This window comes from Myxocyprinus asiaticus, chromosome 25 (genome assembly GCF_019703515.2).
Source record: "Myxocyprinus asiaticus isolate MX2 ecotype Aquarium Trade chromosome 25, UBuf_Myxa_2, whole genome shotgun sequence".
NCBI classification, from domain to species: domain Eukaryota; kingdom Metazoa; phylum Chordata; class Actinopteri; order Cypriniformes; family Catostomidae; genus Myxocyprinus; species Myxocyprinus asiaticus.
In genome coordinates this window covers 39,775,593-39,793,853 of record NC_059368.1, presented here as the reverse complement: position 1 = coordinate 39,793,853, position 18,261 = coordinate 39,775,593, and the positions used below count along the sequence as shown (strand labels likewise).

At 37.1% G+C, this 18,261-nt stretch overlaps 1 protein-coding gene across 2 annotated transcripts in view; it reads right to left on the bottom strand.

The window, feature by feature from the left end:
* The window catches only part of ccdc85cb (coiled-coil domain containing 85C, b), a 74,811-nt gene that overhangs the window by 4,402 nt on the left and 52,148 nt on the right, over positions 1 to 18,261 (bottom strand). Inside the window, exons 3-7 of one of the 2 annotated variants that reach the window (XM_051654837.1) lie at positions 10,929 to 10,967; positions 6,745 to 6,846; positions 3,858 to 3,950; positions 1,539 to 1,637; positions 39 to 104 (exon numbers count right to left, since the gene is read on the bottom strand). In XM_051654837.1, the coding sequence (XP_051510797.1) occupies positions 39 to 104; positions 1,539 to 1,637; positions 3,858 to 3,950; positions 6,745 to 6,846; positions 10,929 to 10,967 (399 nt within the window). The remainder of the gene's footprint in view (positions 1 to 38; positions 105 to 1,538; positions 1,638 to 3,857; positions 3,951 to 6,744; positions 6,847 to 10,928; positions 10,968 to 18,261) is intronic. The other variant, XM_051654838.1, reaches the window with a different exon arrangement.

Below are 18,261 nucleotides of genomic sequence, written 5' to 3'. Positions count from 1 at the left end.
CCCAACCTGGTGTCATAGAATCAAGTGACTATACCTACATTTTTGCAAAAGGATTTTTCCTGGCTCACTGTACGTATCACAGCAGTTTCCTGGTGAAATAAACTCTACAGTCGCAAAAAAAAAAAAAAAAAAAAAAACTTCTTTTATTCCCTTTTACACAAATCATGAGTAAAATGGCAGATTATCAGTTCATAAACACTTACCTTTTCCCCCGTTCCTCACACAATGCTATCTTGTGACATCTAAACACTTGTACTATACAATTAACGTAGCACTATTACCGCCCATGGAAAGCAGGTGGTAAACAGATATTATAAACAGCATTATATATTTGTGTATATATTCTAGTAATCATGTCAGCATAAATTGTTCAAATGATGATCAAATCATAGGAAAGAGTGCTATAACCAGACATATATCTGATGTGTGGGGCAGTCGAGCGCATTTCGTGTATTTTAAAGAGCTGATTTCGGTGTCTAGATCACAGTGGTGGAGTGATGGGGTCTGCTGCATCCTCCAGAATTTAACACTCAGAACCGACATGTAAGATAAGCAACTGCGCAGGCAAATTGTGTTCAGTACTAATGTAGTAGGTAGGTTTGCACCATTACCTTTTTTGTATAATTCCTTTAGTGAATCGGGAGCTAAAACAACAGAGACAGCATGTGCAAATACACAACACTAACAATGGCCACAGTTCATTCTTGGTGAATTACCCCAAAATGTTCAAACAGTATCCAAAACCCCAAAAAATCCAAAGCCTATCAACAATATTCACAAAGCCCTGGAGGCTCCAGGTGAGAAGGACAGAGATGTTATTGTGCACCAAACTCGATTCCAACATTCCAGAAAGGGGCCCGACAAACATATCACACTATCAACTCACTCTACTATGAGCTTTTAGCTCTATGTACCAGCACGCTCATCAGTAACTAAAGAAACTGAACATACTTGGATCAAACAATTTGGGCATGTGTACTCTTTCTACTAATACACATTTACACACTTTAGAATGTGAATTGTAGAATTTTAGAACACCAGTAAAGTCATCAAACTATGAAATAACACAAACTGAAGTATGGAAATTATGTAGGGACCAAGAAATGTTAAACAAATCAAACTATCTTATATTTTACTTCTTCACAGTAGCCACTCTGTATAGATTACAGCTCTGCAAACTCTGGGGATTCTCTCAACCAACATGAGGTACATCCTGAGATGCTTTTTAAACTGTAGTGAAGGAGTTCCCATGTGTTCAGGGCACTCGATGGCTGCTTTTCCTTCACTATCTGCCCCAACCCCAACTCTATTAAAAAAATCAATCGTACATAGGCACATATTTATATTTGTCTACAGAACTCATTTCAAGCATTTAAATATAAGCCTTTAGATAAAAAGGTTTTCAAGATCATAAGAAACATGCAGTACATTTAGTGAAGTGTGTCAACTTTTGACTGGTAGTTTATTATTTTATTAGAGAGCCAGAGAGAATGGTCACAGTCAATAATGAAGATAAAAGAGCAGAGAACTTCACTCACGTTGCACATCTCTCGCACTATGGCCTTCTCTTTCTCACTCAGGTCTTCCTCACTTTCCTCTGGAAGACGCTTGTCCAGATTATCATGGACCTCCAGAACCTGTGTTACATGGTACACAATGCATTGTTAAATTTACAGTAATACATTTACATTAAAAATGAAATGCCAAGTGGACCACATCACCATATGGGGTCATTTCAAACTTTGTATCATTTGTTTTTCCCATGAATTATTAATCCTCCATGTGGAGTTAAATAAAGTTCCCACCCACTTAAGGTTCAGCTATAACATGCAAAACTACAAATTAAATTATTTATCTACCCTGCTCTAGCTAAAAATAGAACATATGGATAAAAAAAATAATGGGAAAGTTTTTTCAGCATAAATCAATTTGAATGTTCTTCCTAAAATCATCCCTTACTTAAGTACTTAAAGCATGTTAAAACATGAAATGGCATTTAATTATTTTTGTGGAACTAATGAAGGACAGGCCTGGATTTGATCAATCAAGATGTTATTGGATTGTGAAAAGTGAAACATGTTAGATCATGATATTATTGGTAATTATACCATGGTCTGTTCGACTACTCGATTCTGTTTGGCTGGAATGCATGCGCTAAAACCATTTAATGCACATGTACTTCCAGTCAGTTTTAATCACCATTCTATACTAATGCACCTACTCTGCTGTCCTCAATAATGAGACATTGCAAGTGTTTTATGCCTCAGAGCTGGGATTAACCGTCACTTCACAAAACAGCATCATCAAGGCATGCAGTGCCATCTTTAAGTCAACTGTGAAGCGCTACAGGAAACACTAAAATAAAAACAGTGTCCATCAGCCCCATATTACTCACCCAAAGTGCTTGTAAAGAAAGCATGGTTTAACATTCAGCTGTTTTGCACGGAGGGGGAGAGAAGGTAACCGGGACCTATTAAATGTGTCTTTCACTGTCCGGCAGGATGAGGCAAGACAATTTAAATTGTAAAATGATAAACACCATCTAAAATTGCTGCCCCACAATCACACATCGCTGACTGAAGCTGTGAATTGAGACTGTTTTATAAAACGCAACCTTTTGTGGTTTAGTAATCATGCAAGGCCACATCTCGAGATTCAATCAATAGTGCAGCCTTAAAGGAATACTCTGGATTTAATACAAGTTAAGCTCAATTGACAGCATTTGTGGAATAATATTAATAAACAAAAAAATTATTTTGACTTGCCCCTCCTTTTCTTTAAAAAAGCAAAAATCTGGGTTACAGTGAGGCACTTACAATGGAAGTTAATGGGGGCCAATTTTTGAACGTTAAAATACTCAAAAGTATAGCCCCAAATGTAAACAATATGTGTGTTAACATGATTTTAGTTTGATCACTTACTAACCTTTTCTGTGTAAATTTATAGCCCATTTTACAAAAGAGTTTTAACAGAAGAATTAATGTGTGCTTTTATAAAATGATAAGCTTCACATTTCTGCCTTTAAACCCTCAAAACATTAGACCCATCTGAGTGTTTTGGATGATTTCCCCCTCATCATGAAGAGTAAGTGCCACTTTTACAACTGTCACATCAGCTATGGCATTTTTTCCTCATTAATGTGAAAATGGCAAAGAATAGGAATTAAATATTACATGTTCTGAGGAGTGCCAACACTTCTACCTTATGTGGCTATTATTTCTTGATTGAGTATTTAAATTCACAGTTTTTAAATTGCTTGGTCTCCAAAGACTCACTTGCATTTTTCCAATTATTCATACAGATTTTTATTGAATGAATTCAAATAAAAGTTATATTATCACATTATTTAATCTCTGAGTCTGATTTAGAATAAGCAGAACTCTAGATCTAACAACCTGTAGGTAAAGTTAACCGTTATTTTTATTCTTCCTCTCAAAATGAATCAATGCTGGCAAGTGACCATGGTATAAACTGGATAATCACAGCTAGGTGTGCGTTAAAAGTTTTGAATGTGCTTCGCGTCGGGTGGTTCTTCACCTCCACATTGTGCATTAAAATCGTTTAACGTGCACCTAACCATGGATTATCCCATACATATATTTTCCCCACCCACATTACTTTGCACAGTCTTTTCAGAGGTGGTGAAAGATATATTTTTTCCCTTTAAAATAACATGCACTGATGAATCATGAATCAAAAAGAGCCGGGCAATTTATTAATGAAGTAAATCGAGACAGTTTTAATTTCATGTTGTCTAAGTAGATAATAAATCTAAAATGTTGTATGTTGTTGCCAGTAGAGCTTGTAAGGGAATGTGTGCACATGTGCGAGTGTCACAGAGGACAGGATGCATGTACCTTCATGGCATGGACCACAGCCTCAGGTTTCTGTACAGATGAGAGAAACCCTGTGGAGGGGGAAGACTCGCTGGTCTGTAGCCTTCCTGTCCCCTGAAGAAGAAAACATTTGCGAAGATCAGTTTTCTACACACTGGCAAGTATTTACTGTATGAGATATAGGACGCAATTTAAAACATAAACCTTGCTAGAAAATCCATCTGAAACAGCTTGAAGGGTTAGTAGTTCACCCAAAAATGAAAATTCCATCATCATACCCTCATGTTGTTTCAAACCTGAATGACTTTCTTTCTTCCATGGAGCACAAAAGAAGATGTTAGACAGAATGTCAGCCTCATTCACCATTTATTGCATCTTTTTCCACACAATGAAAGTGAGTGGTGACTAAGACTAACATTCTGCCTAACACCTCCTTTTGTGTTCCTTGACAGAAAGTCATATGAACTATCCTTTTAAGGCAATTACTGGTTTTTGGAACAAAGAAGCTGGTTTCTAGTTGGGCCAAGCTGGTTAATGTGGTTGGCCAATTGGACAACCAGCTGATAAGATCTGCCTGGACTTGTAGATCATTATGGACCATCTACAAACTAGCTAGTTACCATGTTCCACAATACAGTCAGCTACCACATTAAGCTGTTTGTTTTTACTGGATTTTCCAGCACACATAATTGTCCACACATACATGCATCATAGTTCAGTTCTCATTGGTGAAACATTAGGCTACTTAATGTTTTGATTCATCAGCTTATCTGTCTCAAATTAACAGAGCAGAGCTCAGAGATATGAAAACTAAATCTCCTGTTAAACATTTATCTTTGCTAAAGATGTTATGACAGCTGTAGAGGACAAACAGTCGCATGGATTACATTTATGCTGCCTTTACGTGCTTTTGGAGCTTCAAAATTTTGGTACCCTTTCACTTGCATTATATGGACCAACAGAGCTGAAATATTCTTCTAAAAATCTTTATTGCGCTATTGTGTATATGCTTTATTTGCAAAGTACTAAATAGGGTTTACAAAGTGCTTTATGCAGGAAATAATACTGTTGCAGAAAATAGACACTACTGGGAAAAAACACCAATAAATAACCTGCAAATGAATAATCATTTATTTTTCAGGAGGTATTGTTTAGAATAAAACTAAATTCCAAAAGCCACCAATTACTGAATCAAATGCATATCTTAATTGTTAAGATTTTTATTTTTATTTTTTGCCTAAATTGAGGCTAAAAACTATAACTAAGTATTACAATTATATATATATTATATAATATTAGCAATGCACCTTAAAACCATGATACAGTGGTATTTTTTGTGATGTCATATTGTGAAAATCTCATGCTGCTGCACCCCTATTCAGCACAAACCAAATTTATGGTGTGAACCTGTATGTAGTGTCGTCTGGATCATATATCTTTTTTTTTTTACCTTGCACAGTTTTGTTCATGTTTGTTTGAGGAAAAGGTAAAGTTTGATTGGATGCACAGCCTTTGACAACAATAAAAGGCATAGGAATCATTTTCTCCTTCCTTTTAAAAGTTGAAATATTTATTAAGCTATCCTAACTATACTAAATTAAATGCTTAGTTGCATTTTACTATTTGTATTTTTCACTGTATTTGACCCATTGCTGGGTCACAAACCACCAGTTGAAAAACACTGTAGTTGAGAATGTACTATAGGACAGACGGTATAGGAATTGGAATTCAGCCTCTGATTGGGATGTGTGGATCTCGGCCAGTTTCTACATTTATAACTTTTGTGAACACAGTCACTGCATGATGCAAAGTTATTAAACCATTCGTATGCTAAAGCAGATGAGATTAACGGCCTTTAATTAGCCAGTGTACCTGATTAAACCAAAACCTATTTAGTACCTCAGCAGCACAAAACAGAACAAAATTGTGCTGTAGTACAATACTGTGTGATGGTGATGGGTGATGCTCTTGTTCAAACCGCACGCTGGTTTGAAGTGACGCCAAAAATCAATAAAATATTAAAGGTCAAATGTAATAAAATGGGAGCACAACCTGTTTTCTCGGAGGAGGTGATGGGTCAAAACAAATGAAAAAAATTCAATTCAAGCCCTGAATTGAATTTGTAAAGGCTTTCAGGTGACAGTGGCAAGATTTTTAAGCAGGCATACAACATAAAACACACGTGGTGGAGAGACTTTTTTCCTCTGCATTGCCTGAAGGCTACATGTTCATCAAAGGCTCATTTGCTTTTTAATTTTTTCCTCCGATTTCTTTAGCATATAGTTTTGCTAATTTTCCAGTGAAACATGAAAGGAAAAAAGTTTCAAAGCTATGAAAAGTGCTTCCAGTCTCGCAAAGGAAAAGCTTATGGCAATGTAAAACAGATCAAAGATCAAACGTATGAAGAATCCCTTTTTTTCCACATTGTTGCACAGTGCCAAACTGTGTCCAAAGTTAACTTTTTTTAAATAAAGGGCAAAATTATATCCCTGGAATTGACTTTCAGAGGCATTTTTTAAGTTTATTAGGAACTGTTTTGTTTATCCACTGTATATAAAACACACAGTGTGTCCTCCATTTATGTCAAATACCTAAATTACACTTTAAATAGTTTAATTAGGTTGACTCTGAACAATTATGTCAGTTACCTATAAAATCCAATCATCATCTACCAAAAAAGACAAAAAAAAAAAAAAAAAGACAAAAGTAACACGCTTCTCGGATGCATTTTAAATAATTGTCTTGTTCCCATGTATACAGCTCTAAAATGCCTAAAATTAGATATTGGGAGCATTTATTAAACATTTGAAACAAACTGTTGAAGCTAAGCTTTCATTTTAAACAATCTCCTTGTGTTTTCACATGTTCTGTGGTTTGATCTTGGTTTATTGTCCTAAGGATCACTCACATTAAGCAAGGCTTCCTGGCGCTGGGGGAGGGAGGACAGCTGTGATTCTGAGTGGTAGAGGGTCATGCCCTTCCGGACGGCTTGCAGGTCTCCAGGATTACACTGTCAAATCAATGACATGGAGAGGAAAAGAGAGGCATTAGAACTCCAGGTGTAAATCAAACATTCTTTTACACCAAACATACTTCACTGTTGTCAAGAAACTGAAAGTGGCAGGTAAGTAGGAAAAGAAAGATGACAAAAAAGCAGTTACTTTACTAAGAATGAACTGTGCCAGCTGATAGTGTTGTTTATTTGCATTGCTGTATGCAATGGGTTTATTTCAGAAATTTCCCTGGCTAAAATTTTAGATGTTGTTTATATTTTACTGATGAAAATAAATAATTCATAAATGAGCCAAACTATGAAATGCCATGGATTGATATGTACTGATCACTAATCATTATTTTGTACTTTTGGACTCATGAAAATGGACGTTTTGACATTATTAATTTTATGTGAATAAATTAAGGTTTTTCGACCACTGAAATTGGGTACAATTTAACAATTTACACATGGAGCCAAACTGAAAGCCCCATATCTCTGGGAATTAACCATTTAGAGCCTAAAAGGGATAGTTCACCCAAAAATAAAAATTATCTTATAATTTACTCACCCCCATGCCATCCCAGATGTGTTTGACTTTCTTTCTTCTGCAGAATATTTCAGCTCTGTAGGTCCTTACAATGCAACTGAATGGCTAACCAAAATTTTGAAGCTCCAAAAAGCACATAAAGGCAGCATAAAAGTAATCCATATGACTTCAGTGGTTAAATCCATGTCTTCTGAAGTGATATGATAGGTGTGGGTGAGAAACAGATCAATATTTAAGTCCTTTTTTCCTATAAATTATCCTCCCTGCCCAGTAGGTGGCAATATGCATGAAGAATGTGAATCGCCAAAAATAAAAGAAGAAGAATGTGAAAGTGGAGATTAATAGTAAAAAAATGACTTAAATATTGTGGTTTCTCACCCACACTCATAATATTGCTTCTGAAGACATGGATCTAACCACTGGAGTTGTATGGAATACTTTTATGATGCCTTGATGTTCTTTTGGTGCTTTGAAATGTTTGTACCCATTCACTTGCACTGCATAGACCTACATGGCTGAAATTCTTCTAAAAATCTTTGTTTGTGTTCAGCGGAAGACAGAAAGTCAAAGCCATTCTTGGATGGCATGAGGGTGAGTAAATGATGAGAGAATTTTCATTTTTGGAAGAACTACTGTATTCCTTTGAATAAGACACAAAAAGGAAAGTTTGTTCTGAACCACAATCCACACTCTATAGTTATAGGCACTCAAACGTCAGAAAAATAACTTTTTTGTTTTCTCTTAAATTTTAGACTCACGTCATTGTTATAGAGTATAATGCAACAAGGGATGCTGAAGTCAACTTATTATAGTAATAAACCTGCTATCTCTATTTAAAAATAAAATAACGATGCAGTGAAAATGGTCATTTTGACCCCCCACACAAAATAATGGATTACTCCATAAATATTTATCCATGGCATTTAATGTTTTGGCTTCCATCATCATTTATGTATTTATTTCACCAGTAAAAATATAATAACATCAAAAACAGAATTTTGAGCCGGGGATCTCAGGTTGATTTGACACGGAATGACCCTAAAAGTACTGTGCAAATTAGGACTGAACGCAATTTGCACACTGCAATTCCCCATCTCACAGGCTGGTTCTGAGTTCTAGGTTGTGGAGGATGCAGCAGACTACCATGACCTGGCTAATTTTACTTAGACTGTAGAGCATCACTTTGATGCAGGCACCTGAATCGGCTCTTTAAACTGCAGCAAATGCTCTCAACTACTTTGTGCATTTGGATATATGCAAGGTTTTAACGCTCTTCTCCATCATTTGATCATCATTTGTTGAATTACTGCTCACATGATCATTAGTAAATGTAAACACTTATCTCTCTTAAAACTCTGTTTACTGCCTGGTAATACTGCAACTTTGAGTGCGCCAGACAAATAGCGCTGAGATTTGTGAATAAGGCGTAATATATAAGAAGCCTAATTTGCATAAAGTAACTATATTAACATAAAGTTGACTAAATGTAAATACACCAAAGCCATATTTTAGTGCATTTAGCATTTGGTTAAACTAGATGGCGGGTGGTTAGTTAGTTAGTTAGTTAGTTAGTACGAAGATTTTAGCACTGCAATACAGCATGTTAAAGTGGTACAAATTCTAGGTAATTTGCCTCAAGTCACTGAAGATCTGATTTGCATTTGTACCCATGTGTTAGTACCCTCGACATGCCAGAACAAACCCCCACACAGCTTCCCGTCCTCTTTCCTCTACGTATTCTTGACAAAAGAATGTAACCTCATATCTCTTTATGCTTCTATAATAGAGACACACACAGGCTGTAACTGGCATCATCCCTAATCACCAAGAATCCCCAAGTCATTTTCAATGTCCTGCTCTCGTGTTCTCTGAATGGGCACAGCACGTGATCACTGGCAGAGGACCTATATATAACTGTCATTGTCTCATAGAAGAGAGGATGTGTATTGGGTGGCTGCAAGGAACATCTGAACTTCACATACCGCCTACAACCTTAACAATACTGTATCACCCACTAACCATCTATGGTATTTAGGATACTATGATGGAATAGACAGGCCACACGATTCCTCTTTTGAACCCGCTTGTGAAAATCCTTCTACTTTGCATTTTTCCAAATTGAATAGTCTTTTTTCATTAAAATTGCGTCATCATGAAATGAAAATTATCATTCATTTCTGAGGTGCTATTCTGCTCACTTCTGCTAGTCCGCTGACCTCTCATCAACAAGGCGTTCCGTCCACAGAACTGCCGCTCACTGGATGTTTTTTGTTTTACGCACAATTTTTAGTAAACCCTAGAGACTGCTGTGCGTGAAAATCCCAGGAGATCAGCAGTTACAGAAATACAGAAACATGGTCGAAATCACTGAGATCACATTTTTCCCCAATATAATGTTTGATGTGAACATTAATTGAAGCTCATGACTCGCATCTAAATGATTTTATGCATTGCACTGCCACACGATTGGCTGATAAGATAATTGCATTATATAATAAGGAGGTGTACAGGTGTACCTAATAAAGTCGTCACTGAGTGTATATATATATTCATTTTATCTATAAATATGAACAGTGATTTCCAGTTTTTACCTTTGTCATGAATTTATTTACAGTATAAACTCATCTTTTCACTTTTTATTAGGTTATATTTAAGATCAACCCAAACGCACTGAGGGAATGTCAGAATTCCTGCAAACTGTCGTTATTTCTCTTGTTATCTTTGCAACACAGAATGAGAGGCTCGCCCTCTAAATACCTGCGTTGTTAGAATGTAACCTGTTTGAAAAGCAATTTCTCCCTTGACTCTATTGTTCCTCTAACAACATTGGAACAATAAAGTAATTAGTCAAGCAACTGTCTAAAAAAGCCTGTTATTGATACAGTTAGCCAATTATTCCTAGCTAAACATCCACACTTTGGATTATTTCTTCTATACGACTCTCTAGAATACTTGATTTTTATTGGTCAATCAAATATTTGTGTTTAATGACTGCTAAACTATATAATTTACCAAAAAAACATGTAATGTCGACGTTTAGTAGCAGTGTAATAAGCGAGAAAATGTAGTCTGCCAGTCATTATCACATAATAAACCCTTTCAGGATACTTAAACCCTTACAGACACACTTTATAACAGTTAAACATGATTTAACCCTATTAAACTGGCACAGAGTGGTGCGTTTTCTTCAAAAGAAATGGAACGATGCCCAAGATAGATAAGAGGACATTTATGAAAAATGCAAAGATATTCACTTTCATTTTTACATCCATAAGCTTGTCAGGCATGAAAAATTGATGCTGCACTACCTGTGTTGCTTGAATAAATTATGAAGTCATCTCAACATGGTGGAACAAGCGTTTGAGCTCATGCGTTAGAAACCTCAGAGCGCAGTCCAGTGTTAGCACAAGCACTTAGCCTAGCATGCCATTTTACACTGCAACTTTTAAAATCAAACAAGAGCGTGAATGTAGCGATAAGAGACAGACAAGAAAAAAGATAGAAGGAAGGAGAGCTAAACTACCACTGAGCAAATATTTTGGAGAATTACCTTCATTGGTATCTTTGATAAGCTATATCGGCTACAGGGCTAGAAAAGAACAAGATACATTTCAAAACATTAATTAAACATGTGCAAGGAATTTTTCATACTGTGCCATCATAAAGGCTGTCATAATCATCAGTTTATGCTGATTAAAAAAAAGCCTAAAGGTGGTTTGCTAATCTTAGCTAGTTTAAGATGGTATAGCTGAAACCTGGCCAATGAGATCATGCTAACCACAAAGCTAGCTTAAGCGTTTTTTCATTCAGCAGGATTATTCAAATAGTTTTGCTTTACGACTTAATTGCAAAACAATTTACCTATGTCCAGCTGAGTTTGCTGACTGAGGTCACAGTGGACTGGACTGTTATCTGTGGTTATGCAAAACATTTAGCATTAGCGTGTGTCATCTGATAAAACCATATTCAAACAGACACTAGGACAAAAACCTCTACAATATCAAACTGAAACTAAAGCTGCAGTTTATCTTAGCTTGGTTATATGGTCGTATTCATTATTATTATTATTATTATTATTATTATTATTATTATGCCAATGTACTCTTGGCCCAGTGAAATGGCTTGATAAGTTTTCTTTCCTGTGTTGATGATTTTTCTATTAAAACAGGAAGTTGGGCAGAACATATTGAAGGGCTCAACCTTTTTTTAATTACAAATAAGCTTTATTTTTCATCATAACAGTTTTATTAATTTTTTTAATTTGCTACATGCTATAGAGCACAACAATGCCTGTCTACTACTAAAGCAATCTTGGTTCCGAAGGTTTTCCCATTCATTTTTTCCACTGGGATTTCATAAAGTAGACTACATCATAAAAGCCATGAGTTCTAAGCCATGAACCATCCAAACAGCTCCGACGTGAAACGCAACATTGCTAACTTTGATTTGAAGCAAAAAAAAAAAAAAAAGACAAAAGTAATAGAAAATTGGTACTTAATGTCTTATGAGGGTATGAACTACAATCCCATAAAGTATGCAATTGACATAATCGAGTTAAAAATGATTAAAAAAAATACAACACTATTGATTTAAATTTGTACATTAGTTCAGGTATTAATATACAGTAGTTTAAGTATAGTAACAATACATTTAAATTTGATTGCAAAATATTCCGACATTTGCGAATATAAATGTAATTTGACTGTGTAGGGAGACGACTTGATTGAGTCATTCATAGCGCTTCATGCGAGTGGGCGGTTGCTGCAGCGCTTGTTTAGGACACTTTGTTAACTGTGATTCTCTGATTGGTGGAGCATTTGTCTTTTTGAAGATCTTCATATGGAATTAGCATGATTTCTAAAAAATGAAGTTGAAATAATGTGGACTTCAACAGAAGCAAATAGCATTATAAAACTTCAGCGCTCATGGTACAGCAGGTCTGTCTTTAAAGGATTTATAGAAAAAAAATTGTCTTACAAATTTTTATAGAATTTTTACTTCCGGAACCCAACTGAATTGCTAGTCACAAGTTGTTGGTATTAGTGTGAGGGATATTCTCATTCTATAGAGTCGGCAACCTTTTTGACATGAAGTGCCATTTTTAACTTTCCTGGTTAGTCACTGTGCTTTTTTTCATGGTTTAATTGATATTTTAAAGGGTTAGTTCACCCAAAAATAAAATTTCTCTCATCATTTACTTTCCCTCATGCCATTTAAAATGTGTATGACTTTCTTTCTTCTGCTGAACACAAATTAAGATTTTTAGAAGAATATCTCTGCTCTGTAGGTCCAACCAATGCAAGTGAATGGTGGCCGGACCTTTGAAGGTCCAAAAAACAGATCAAGTCAGCATAAAGGTAATTCATGGTTAAATCAATGTGATCCAGTTGGTTTTGAGAGAGAACACACCAAAATGTATTTCCTTTTCCACTATACATCTTGACAGCAGTCTCCTTGGCAAACATGATTTCAAGCTCGATTACACTAGCGCTCTGTGCATGCGTCAAGCACTAGGAAGTGTTATCGAGCTTGAAATCATGATTGTGCTTAGACACTGCAAAGGCAAAATGTACAGTGAAAAGGGAGTTATATTTTGGTCTGTTCTCACCCAAAACCAGCTGGATCGCTTCAGAAGACTGATTAAACCACTAATGTCTTATGGATTACCTTTATGCTAACTTTATCTCCTTTTTGCAGCTTCAGAGGCCTGGCCACCATTCACTTGCATTGGACCTACAGAGCTAAGATATTCTTCTAAAAATCTTTATTTGTATTCTGCAGAAGAAAGAAAGTAATGCACATCTGGGATGGCATGAGGGTGAGTAAATATCCAGTTCATTTTCGGGTGAACTGGATATCTTTTATAAATGCTAAATGTTAGTCTGGTCAACTTTTAGGGTACACTAACATATAAAAATGCCTCAAAATTCCACTCAAACATTGGAATTCATGGGGGAAAAGAAGCCCACTGTGCATTGTCCATTGTGTTCGGCTTTGCAGCCCTTAAATTTATGCTGTTAATTTCAAAGACTACTTTAAAACTGTGTTGCCATTGGCATATTCACAAGATGATTAAGGCAAAAGAAACCACATAGAGAAACAAATACAGTATTACATCACAGAACAACAATAACATTTGGCAATGCTGTTAAATGCAATCAGGTGATAATGATATGATCAGGTGATTGTCTTCACAGTTTCTACCAGGGCATAAAATAAAGATCGTTCCTCAGCTAAATAAAGCCTTGCACTGAGTTTTTCCATGAGCACAGACCTTTCAATCCGTGAGTCACTTGAGTTGTGAGTGAGTTACAACCAACAGCTTCATCGATTACAACAACTGAAATGGCTTTTAGGAAAAGCTTAGTGTATGTATTCATGGGAATCAAGAGTTCAGTTTAGTTCATGTTCGCTCACAGAGTTCTCTGCAGAATTGAGCTCTCCTCTGAATTAATCATGCTTCAAGTGAATTCACTCGTTCTCAGAAGACTGCTGCAATGAGAAGCAAACCATTTCTCTCATTTGGCCAGGGGGATAAAGTAACTTTCTTGCATTTTAATCACAGCCTAACAAAGTGCTTTCCATCCTGGGGATAAAATGCTGTCAGACATTCAAAGCACCATGTTCCACAAGCTTAGAGAAAGAGACTCTTATAGCTTAGCCTTGAAAAATACACAACAATTTAACCATACTCAGCTGGTACACCTACATACCGTACACTGCGGGGGAGTGGGGTGGGTAGTGATGAAAATGTAATGAGGATACACAGTATGATTTAAAGAGAGAATTATTGTGATGATCGCAAGACACTTTCAAGCATGTGGGTATGCCAAAACCTAGGCTTTGTTCCTGAGAGAAATGTGATAAATGATAAATAAAAAATGAAAAGTTTCTTAAAACTGTTCTGTAGTCAGCCTTTCAAGTGTCCACACAGTGTGACTGTAGCATTCTCAACTGATAGTAATTAGCAGTGTTGGGAATCTAAATGTGTGACGCTACTCATTTTTTTCAGTTGCGTGACAGTGGCTCAGCTGTTTTCCAAAAAGCATTAGTGTACCATGACAAAATGCCATATTGCTTTTTTTTCATAATATTTTATTGCACACACAGGTTTACAGCCCTTCATTTAAGTCAGTGGTTCCCAAACTTTTTACAGTGGCATACACCTCTAACGCATTGATAACATTCACACAACATATTTTGAAAATATTTATATTTAACAACATTGTAAATCAGCTCCCTTATATCAAACCTATTATATTTGTACAAGTTTTGTACATGTTATATTTATCATATACATACAGAATAAATAGCTTACTGATAAATGAGATGGGTGTGCTAGATATGAATAACTGCATATCCCCCACCCCTTTTCGTGTCGCGGGAGCAAGACACAGTACCTGCACCTGCACCTTATTAAAGCTGCCGGTACACAAGAATAGCTGCCGGTACTATGTCTGGAATTGACCCTTGCCTAAGCTCCGCCCCCCTTTGTTACAGTCGCTCGCTCTGACAAGCTCTGCAGAACTCTCCATAGGAATAAATGGGAGATCGCCATGAATGGCACGTTTTTGGCAACAAAAAAAAAATCTCATAAAAAGAATGGATAATATTCTTAAGTGGGCTGGAATGAAGAGTGACATTATAAGGCATATTTATCTGACGTTTTTTGTAAAATAAATTGTTAAATTACCCAGTAATTTGATTGAAAACTATGGAGACTGTGAATCAGAATCAAGGGAAAAGATTATCACAATCACTTGAAAAGAGAAAAGTGTCATTGTGTACACAGTGTAAGTGAAAAGAACTGCTCATAACGTCTCATAACACTCATTTTGTTGTTGTGAACTTTTTATTTACTATAGCTTTTACTATTACCTAAATCAGTACGTAAATGAATTAATGTTCATTTATTAGCTTTAATTTACCTTGGTGCAAATGTAGGTGTCCTCGTTGATGTTATTCATGTTTATTTGGAATTTTTGTGCGAAATGTTTTCAACTGAAAAACTCACAGCTTAAATATACAACCATATGAAATTGCATCCCCAAAAAATGCAAGCATTGTTAATGCAAAGTGTTTATTTTCAATTTGTGCAATTCAGTGTGCTTTTTTGTTTCAAAGACATTTGTCAATAATATACTTCCATAGATATTAGATTGGTTGTGTTCCCGTATTATGGCAATTCTGCCTTGCTTTTTTTACAAACTGTTATTTATCCAGGTATTGGCCAGCTCCATCAACCCAGAATCCGAAATGACTCCAAACTTTGCTTCTTTTGCCCTTTCCACAAAACACTTCCATTTTTTCATCTGCCATAATTACCCAGAACGAAACACTATGTGAAACACCAGCTGAACAAAAGTAGGGGTGACAGACGTGAAGATAACTTATTATTAAGTGCATTAAATGCTATATCACCCCCTTGTGGTCTACCTATTACTCCTGACTACATTAAATGGAAGACCAACTGACTGTGAATTGGAAAGAACACAAATTAGGATTCTATTTCAAATCAAATCAAATCAAATCACTTTATTGTCACACAAGTATACACAAGTGCAATGGTGTGTGAAATTCTTGGGTGCAGTTCCGATCAACATAGCAGTCGTGACAGTGATGAGACATATACCAATTTACAATAACATCAAATTAACACAACACAATTTAAACATCTGTTATACACATAATTACACTCAACAATATACAAATAATAACATACACTGTACAGTATACAATACGCTGTTTTTGTTTTTTGTTTTTTACTATATAGGTACACATTATTCAATAAAAATTAAAAATTAAAATATATATAAAAAAAAATATATATATATATATATATATATATATATATATATATATATATATATATATATATATATATATAGAATGTACAGTATTGTACTGTATTGACATTCAGGCTGTCGGTTGATAGTCAGTTGTTAAGAGAGACATAATATAATAATAATATAATTTATGACAGTCCGGTGTGAGATATAAGAGTAAGAGTAATAAAGTGCAGTGCTGATGTATATTGATCATGAGAGATCAAGAGTTCAGAAGTCTGATTGCTTGGGGGAAGAAGCTATCATGGAGTCGGCTGGTGCGGGTCCTGATGCTGCGATACCGCCTACCTGATGGTAGCAGTGAGAACAGCCCATGGCTCGGGTGGCTGGAGTCTCTGATGATCCTCTGAGCTTTTTTCACACACCGCCTTGTATATATTTCCTGGAGGGAGGGAAGCTCACCTCCGATGATGTGTTTGGCAGTTAGCACCACCCTTTGCAGTGCTTTGCGGTTGTGGGCGGTGCTATTGCCGTACCAGGCGGAGATACAGCCAGTCAGGATGCTCTCTACAGTGCAGGTGTAGAACCGTGTGAGGATGTGGCGGTTCATTCCAAACTTCCTCAGCCGTCTCAGGAAGAAGAGGCGCTGATGAGCCTTCTTCACAACGACTTCAGTGTGGACGGACCATGTGAGTTCCTCAGTGATGTGGACACCCAGGAACTTGAAGCTGCTGACTCTCTCCACTGGTGCTCCATTGATGGTGATGGGACTGTGTTCTCTGTCTTTTCTTCTGAAGTCCACCACAAGCTCCTTTGTCTTACTGACGTTGAGGGAGAGGTTGTGCTCCTGACACCAGTGTGTCAGAGTGTGCACCTCCTCTCTGTAGGCTGTTTCATCATTGTCAGTGATCAGACCTACCACCGTCGTGTCATCAGCAAACTTAATGATGGCATTGGAGCTATGTGTTGCCACACAGTCATGTGTGTACAAGGAATACAGTAGTGGGCTGAGAACACAGCCCTGTGGGGCTCCAGTGTTGAGGATCAGTGATGAGGAGATGTTGCTGCCTATTCTAACCACCTGGCGTCTGCTTGACAGGAAGTCCAGGATCCAGCTACACAGCAAGCTGTTTAAGCCCAGAGCCCGGAGTTTCTCATCTAGCTTGGAGGGCACTATGGTGTTGAATGCTGAGCTGTAGTCTACAAACAGCATTCTCACATAAGTGTTCTTTTTTTCCAGGTGGGAGAGAGCAGTGTGTATTGTAGATGCAATGGCATCATCAGTGGAGCGGTTGTTGCGGTAAGCAAACTGCAGCGGGTCAAGATTGAGTGGCAAGACAGAGCAGATGTAATCTCTGATTAGTCTCTCAAAGCATTTGCTGATGATGGGGGTCAGAGCAACAGGACGCCAGTCATTTAAACAAGTTATTTTTGATTGTTTTGGAACAGGCACAATGGTGGATGTTTTAAAGCATGTGGGGACCACAGACAAAGAGAGGGAAAGGTTGAAAATGTCCGTAAAAACACCAGCCAGCTGGTTCGCGCACGCTCTGATGACATGGCTAGGAATGCCGTCTGGACCCGCGGCTTTGCGGATATTCACCCGTCGGAAGGATCGGGTTACATCCGCTACAGAGACGGAGAGTGAACTAACCTCTGTAGCTTCAGCCGCGAGAGCTCTCTCCGCGAGGGCGGTGTTATTTCCCTCGAAATGAGCATAAAAAGTATTTAGCTCATCCGGTAGAGAGGCAGCGGTGTTAATGGCGGAGTTTTTATTCCCTTTAAAGTCCGTGATGATGTTAATTCCCTGCCACATGCTTCTAGAGTTGGTGGTGTTAAACTGTCCTTCAATCTTGCTCCTGTACTGGCGTTTTGCGGTTCTGATAGTTTTTCGGAGGGCATAACTGGCTTGTTTATGCTCCTCCGCGTTCCCGGAATTAAAAGCAGAGGTCCGCACATTAAGTGCCGCGCGAACATCGCTATTGATCCACGGCTTCTGATTCGGATAGATTCGCACAGTTCTGGTCGGAATCACTTCCTCTACGCACGTTCTGATGAAACACATTACGCTATCAGCGTAAAGCTCGATGTCGTCAT